Source organism: Solanum lycopersicum, chromosome 5 (assembly GCF_036512215.1).
Source record: "Solanum lycopersicum chromosome 5, SLM_r2.1".
NCBI classification, from domain to species: Eukaryota; Viridiplantae; Streptophyta; class Magnoliopsida; order Solanales; family Solanaceae; genus Solanum; species Solanum lycopersicum.
The window spans coordinates 4,046,359-4,053,907 of NC_090804.1; the positions used below are offsets into that span (position 1 = coordinate 4,046,359).

Below are 7,549 nucleotides of genomic sequence, written 5' to 3' on the forward strand. Positions count from 1 at the left end.
TATGTCCATGCGTACTACTCATTCAAGTTTATGAAGAAAAAACATTACTTGAGCTGAATTTTATGATATTGACAAAATCATATAATAAAAAAATAATAATATTAATATTAGTCATATTAATTATGAAGTGATCAAAATGAGTTGCAAATTTGAAGAAACCACTAATTCAATTCATACTTATAATTTGCCCTTTACATACACAAAAAAGTATATTTTTATGATCAATGTGACGCTTGGTTTTATTTTTCCTAAGAGCTAATATTGGGCTAGAGGTGTCGTATCCCGGAAGAACGGAGATTGATGATGATATCGTACATTGCATAATTGAAATGGACTGGATAAAATGAAGGTTCGTACTAGGGTACTATGTGATAAGGATGTGTTGTCAAGTCGTAAATGTAAGTTCTACAGAATGATGATAAGAACAACGTCAAATGAATGAGTTGAATTGAATTTAAATGAGTCAAAATGAGTTGAGTTAATAAATAGACTGATCAGAAGTTATTTAAGTTTGAGATAGTGCATGTCATAACCCAATCCACCAAATTCTTATTAAAAACATTTTTCTAACTACATTTTTTTATACATAAAAATTTTAAAAATTATTTTTCCTCTCTAATAAAGACTATTTTCAAGCAACTAAACATTAGAAAATAACTTATTCAATTTTGAAAATCATTATACCAAATAGTACACGTGTAATTAGTTGAAGTGACACCTCTTTTGTATAGAATAATTAACTGAAATTTTTGCCAAATGTATTTGCTCATGTTAAATAGAAGTCCTAATTTGTACCAAAATTTTATTTATTTATTGGAAAGAATTCTTTAATTACTTACTAAAACATGTTTACATGATCTAATAGTTGAAAATGGAAGCAATTGAAATTGACAGAATGGTTCCACGTTTGTTTGAGTTGTATAGAAAGTCTTTATATTTTTAATTCATTTCTTCACAAAGAAAAATTCAAAAAATAAACTTTCAAATGAGAAAAATCATTTTTCAATAAGCGTTTGATATTTATATTTAAGTCCAATTAAATTAGAATTCATATAACGTAACTCATTTCTAAGTATAATGCTTCCAACAGTTTTTGTTAATTTTAGAAGCTCAAATTTGAAATATGATTAAAAATAAAGAAATCGAATCCCAATAATTCTACCGCAATTTGTCAAAATGAGAAAACTTTGAGAACTCTTCAAACTGTGAGAGATCATTAAAAAGACAAATCACATAGTGAACCAATTGCCTAGCAATACAAATTAATTTGTTCCTTTTGCTACATTGAAAAGTCATTTAGCTTAGTGTATACACACACAAAAAAAAAAAATGAATAAGTCTTTTAGTATAAGCTTGCTCTAAATTCTTTTATATATATATATATATAGCTTGATACATATTTATTCATTTCATAAACCTTTTTCATAAATCTATATTTAGACCATATTGTTATTTCTTCGGACTCTTCTTTTGGTATTTGCTATCACTGTCTTTTTCTTGTAACAAATTTCTGGTAATTTTCCTTTATGTTTTCTTTGATTTGTTTGTTATATTTCTAAATAAAATCCCAATAATAGATTTTCTTTAATTTCCAATTGAACTTGCAGGTTTAAAGAGCAATGTTGTGTTATTGGTAAGTCTTGTACAAATTCCAATGAGCATTACTCTTTTTGTATGTTAAGCCATGAAATGTCATGCCATCTTTCAATAATTTCTAGCATAACCGACCAACAATAACGATAACATACTCAGTGTACAGTGTACTTCATAATCCTACAAGTTAGGTCTAGGTCTGGGGAGGGCGTATGGTGTATACGAACCTTATAACTCCTACATTAGAGAAGTTGTTTCAGATAAATCCATAACTAAAGGAAATATAATGTAATGTAAGAAACAAAATCTATATAGGTAATAATATAATACACCAACTCGTGTCACGTTGATTGGCAGACCTAGCTTATAAGTTACGGATTCACATGAACTAGTAAATTTTGACTTGATCCTATATTCATCAGACATTTAATCGTAAAATCTAGTTTTTATCAATATATATTAACTCGAGATCATTATAAAAATCATATACTTTAAATCGTAGATCCGAGTCTTGTTGTTTTTTGGTACAAATTATTGTGGAGTGGGTGGGAAGTTTCTTTTCTTTGTTCTCACCACCGTACTATGAACACTTGGTGGTGTTAGATAGAATCATTCAAATTTTTCACTTTCATGCACGTCTTTTCTTTATGGACACCATCTTTTCTCTTCATGGCCTTCAAGAGATTTAGATACCTATTTTTCGAAGATTTATCGAAAACAATCTTTTTAATATTATGACAGGAATAAAATATACATTTTGAAGTACTCTTTTTAGTCCTGTTTGAAATTTATATGACGCAAAAAAAAAGTAATAGCATATACTTCTTCATATCCGATTTTGAATAGAAAAATTGTGTTTGGTTATAATTTTTCACATACATGCTTTTTATATATTTTATATAGTTAATTATTTCCATATATAATACTTTTACATAAATTCTAAATATGTAAATATAACAAAAAAAAAAAAAGATCTCGTGTCATTACCAATGAGAAATATATAGTTTAACCCTCATAATTTAAATTCTCTTTTGTATAATATTATATTAATATATACTATATGCTTAAATGAAGTGTGGAAAATTATATAACCGATCGCAACTTGCTTGGATTGAAGCGTAACTGTTATTACATTAATTTCTCTATTCTTCTTTCACATATTTAGTACTCTCTTCGTCGAGTATTGTTTGTCATGGTTTCTATTTTCAGAGTCAAACTATAAAAACTTTGACTAACATTTTAAGATATATTTTTTTTTATCATATTAATATGCAAAAAATTGTAATTTATAATACTTTTCACATAGTTTTATCATCTAATTTTTTTATTTAAAATATTGAATTAATGTAATTTAATTTACCTTTGAAAATTAATCAAATTAACTTTCGATAAGCGTAACATGACAAATAATTCCGGACGGAGGGAGTAAAACAAAAATAACTATTTGATCATTTTTTATTTTTTATTTTTTTGCAGACTTCATATATAAACCAAGAGAAAGAAAAGCAATAAATCTACAAAAAGAAATGGTGACCATAAAGAATTTCTTCAAGAAGGCTTCTCAAGATCAATACAACCAAGAAAAAGAAAAACTACTACAACATGATGATGATGAAATTAAAAATGGATGTTGTTGTTTCACTCCATTATATGAAAAATTGAAAAGTTTCTTCAATAATATTCAAGATTTTGCAGAGAAAGCAATTGAGATGGGTAAAAATGATCCAAGAAAGATCATTTTTTCATTAAAAATGGGATTTGCTTTATCTTTTGTGTCACTTCTTATTTTTTGGAAGAAACCAACTGATGTTGCTCAATTTGCAATATGGGCAATCTTGACTGTTCTTGTTATGTTTGAGTTCACTATAGGTACTAAAATCTAACACCCCCTCTCTCTTTTTTTCTTTTTATTTTATCAACATTGATATTTTTATCTGTCGTAGCAGGTAATTTTCTTTTCTTAAAAAAAAGTATATTCAAAGAAAAATAAATCCCATATGTTATGTAAATGTTACACGTACGTTTTCTAAAAAATAATAGGTGACATTTCACAATTGTGATTTTGAAAATAAGAGTGACTATTTTTTATAAAAGAAAAATGGTTTATATATTTGATGGTGTACATGAGTATATGAGTATAAGTTCTATGTATTGACGGTGTAATTTGACAATACAAGACATGTTTGCCCCATTAATATATGTTTAGCTTAATTAAATAATTTTTAGTATAAGTTATCCTTTAATTAATTTGTTAATTGCAGGAGCAACTTTTATTAAAGGATTTAATCGTGGCTTGGGAACATTTTGTGCTGGAATGCTTGCTTTCATCTTTGCTCAATTAGCATTATGGGCTGGAGAAAGGGAAAAAGCTGTAATTGTTGTGAGCATTTTTATTGTAGGTAAACACTCTAATTAACTAGCATAAATATCTACGATTTTCGAGTTAGATGTCCGGTCTGAGTTGAGTTTGGACGGGTTGAAAGTTGAAACTGGTGTTAATAAATGATTTATTGGCTAATTCTATGAAAAAGTTTGTTACGGTGAGATGGATTGAATCAAAATGGACTAAATAACTAGATTATAGTCTAATCTATCCAACTCTTATCAAAAAAAAATTTTTTGTTTATTTATTTTTTTATTATTTATTTATTACCAAACAAAACTTATTTTTCTTTCTTTATTATATCTATATATAATAAAATATATGAAATAAAAAAAAATGTGTATACTTATAGTTTGTACAGATCAATATAATGGTCAATTGGGCCTACTAGGCCCAAATCATTTTTTTTGGTGGATTAAATTTGGACGGATCGAGATTGTCTAACTTAATAATAGGGGGTTTAATTAAATAAAGATCTTCATATTTTCATATGCTAATCTTTAAGATACCCTATTCTTAATTGGGGATGTTATATAGTTGGTTGGTTGGTCAGTCAAAAATATTGACAACTTTTAGCTAATATACATGATATACACCTACACGCATATGTGGACGACTATTTATATTAATTTTACTTCAAAGTTTAATAAATATGATCTCATATATATTTTTTGCTTGTTCTTTTTTGCAGCGTTTATAGGAACATATTTAAAGTTATATCCAACAATGGCACCATATGAATATGGATATAGAGTATTTATTTTGACATATTGTATTCTCATCGTGGCTGGAAATCGAACTAGAGAATATAATGTGGCTATTTTTACTCGTTTAGCCCTAATTGCTGTTGGGGCTGGTATTTGTTTGATGATAAATATTAGTGTTTGCCCTATTTGGGCTGGTGAAGATTTGCATCGATTGGTTGTTAAGAATTTCATGGATCTTGCTACGTCTTTAGAAGGTACGTGGGATATATTTGAATGTTAATATATATCGTAAGTAGATTGCTTCTGATTGTTAAAATATTTGACGATCAGAGTCGTTCTTTAATGATTGATTACAATGAAAATAAAAATTTTGTGGCAGGTTGTATCAATGGATATTTAAGTTGTGTTGATTATGATGAAGCTACAAATGATTCAGATTATAATGGCTATAAATCTGTTATAGAATCAACAAGTCGAGAGCAAACATTGGTACGTTTTAACATTGATGTGTTTACTAATTAAATGATCTGAATATATCGACAATTTTTGAAATTTCATTTTGTCATTCGAACTATATTGTGTTATAATGGAACACTTCTGATATAATAAAATGTACATATTGAACGACAATTGATCTGATTCTTTTTCTAAAAATAAATAAAAATAGGTCATATTAAAGAAAAATAGTTTTTTTTAAAACTAATTAATTGTGTGAAGATATGATAAGACTAATGCCTAACCACATGGTTTGCCAATAACTCATGTTCAAATCACATGTTAATGAGAACCACAAATTTGGAGGAACAATTTAATCAAATAATTATGTGTAGACACTTAACTTAGTTCTTCTACTTGGTGTCTAGTTATTATAAGTCGAGTGATCATTCAGGTATTCAACCTTTTTATACATCAGATGTTTCGTTACTCAATTGAAATAGAGTATAATTTAAGTATTTGAATAAAATTTACTGACAAGTTAAAAAAACTGTCGATTTACTTTACCCGTTAATACTGATAAATAGAAAAAAATTATATGACATCCTAATTAATGTTTTATTTTTCTTAACAGCTTGGATTTGCTATTTGGGAGCCACCTCATGGACGTTTTAAAATGCACAAGAAACCTTGGAGAGACATTGTAAAATTAAGCAGTGGATTGAGACATTGTGCATTCATGGTCATGGCATTGCATGGATGTATCCAATCAGAAATTCAGGTTTTTTTTCTTCGAAACAGAACCTATGTTGCTCGAATTATTCAAACGATAACACACCAATTTGTTAAATTCTTCAAATATACACTAATTTTTTGGATGATTAGACACACATTTAATAATATTTTTTTAAAAAATCAATCAAGCAAACATAGGTTATAAGTAGTCAAAAAGTCTTATTTAGGTAGTCCCTTTTGTTCCATCATCCACTATAAAAATGGAGGGGCATGAAAAACACATAAATAACTTTTACACCATCGACATATTTAAACAAGTTATTTAATTTAATACTCCAATATTTAAGTTGTCATATTTTAATCAATATGTACATTTACAAGTTGTTATGTATGTCATGTTAACAAGTTAATCTAAGAAAAAATCGAACTATTTAGAGGTTATTAAATTAGGGGTTGTTTATCATCAATTATCTTTGTACATTATCATTTATCAGTATATAGAAATTAAACTTTTTAACGTCTTTTAATCTTACAGGCACCACCAGAGAAAAGAAAGGTATTCCGCAACGAGCTTAAGAAAGTTGGTACAAATGCCGCAAAAGTTCTACGTGAGTTAGGAACAAAATTAGAGAAACTAGAAATGCTAAATGGTCATGAAAATATCTTAAAAGAAGTGCATGAGACAGCACAAAATCTTCAACAAAAAGTAGATCACAAGTCATATCTATTGGTCAACTCAAAAAGTTGGGAAATTGGAAAATCAAACATTAATAATAATAATAATAACCTTGACGATTCATCAAGTGAAAATAGTAGTAGTGAAAATATACCATTAAGTTCACGATCACTAAGTGAAACAGCTATCGACATAAGGTTATTACAAGGGAATTGGCCACAATCAGATCAATTAGTCGCAAAATTAACACCATTTAAGAAGCAAAATCAATGGCCTTCGCGTCTTTCACTTGTTGATGGTGAAATTGCTGATACAATCGAAATGGAAACTTATTTAAGCGCGAGTGCTCTATCCTTAGCGACGTTTGCATCACTTCTAATTGAACTTGTTGCAAGGCTACAAAATGTGGTTGATAATTTCGAAGAATTAAGTCAAAGGGCGGAGTTTAAAGAGTCCAGTAGTGTTAAAAGTTAAAAAGAGTTTACTATGTATATGTTAATAATGTGATTTGTATTCAAGATGTGAGTTTTTTTTTTTTTTTTTTTGGGTGAAGGATTAGTTTGTGTGAAATGAAAAGAGAAAATTAAATGTATTGGTGATTTGTTTGTTGTGTGAGGAGTAAAAGGGATTAGGGAAATGAGATTTGTATATTGATAGTGTGGAATATTTCTTGTATCATGAATTGATATGGAAAAGTAATAAAGATTGTTTTGTCATATCACATTGAGATACAAAGATAAATAATTAGATAAATAAGTCATCATGAATTATAGGGAGGTGTTTTTGTTTTGCAAAATTGTGATAAAAGACTATTATAGAGGTAGCTAAATTAAAGTAATTGTTTTTTTATGTTCTAATTTGTAATAACATGGATTTGGATTCAATATATGTTTTTTGTCTCAATTTTATGCAGCATAGATAAATCTCGAAAGACAATGAATAAATTAATAGGAAAAAGTGACAGAAATCCAACATTCGAGTTTTCTTATTATCATTATCTCTTATTAGTTTTATAAATTT

At 27.7% G+C, this 7,549-nt stretch overlaps 1 protein-coding gene across 1 annotated transcript; it reads left to right on the forward strand.

Annotated features, from left to right (window-relative positions):
- Positions 1-3,011: 3,011 nt before the first annotated feature.
- LOC101246926 (aluminum-activated malate transporter 9-like) lies at positions 3,012-7,250 on the forward strand. Its single transcript, XM_019213897.3, has 6 exons — positions 3,012-3,462; positions 3,855-3,992; positions 4,668-4,937; positions 5,063-5,172; positions 5,753-5,899; positions 6,389-7,250. The coding sequence occupies exons 1-6, from the start codon at positions 3,120-3,122 to the stop codon at positions 7,001-7,003; spliced, it is 1,623 nt and encodes a 540-aa protein (XP_019069442.2). The 5' UTR covers positions 3,012-3,119; the 3' UTR covers positions 7,004-7,250.
- The last annotated feature ends 299 nt before the right edge of the window (positions 7,251-7,549 follow it).

Coding starts and splice junctions, on each gene's coding strand:
- LOC101246926 (XM_019213897.3), top strand. CDS start 3,120: ATGGTGACCATAAAGAATTTCTTCAAGAAGGCTTCTCAAGATCAATAC. Junction 3,993..4,667: donor TGTGAGCATTTTTATTGTAG/GTAAACACTCTA, acceptor TCTTTTTTGCAG/CGTTTATAGGAACATATTTA. Junction 5,173..5,752: donor CAAGTCGAGAGCAAACATTG/GTACGTTTTAAC, acceptor TTTTCTTAACAG/CTTGGATTTGCTATTTGGGA.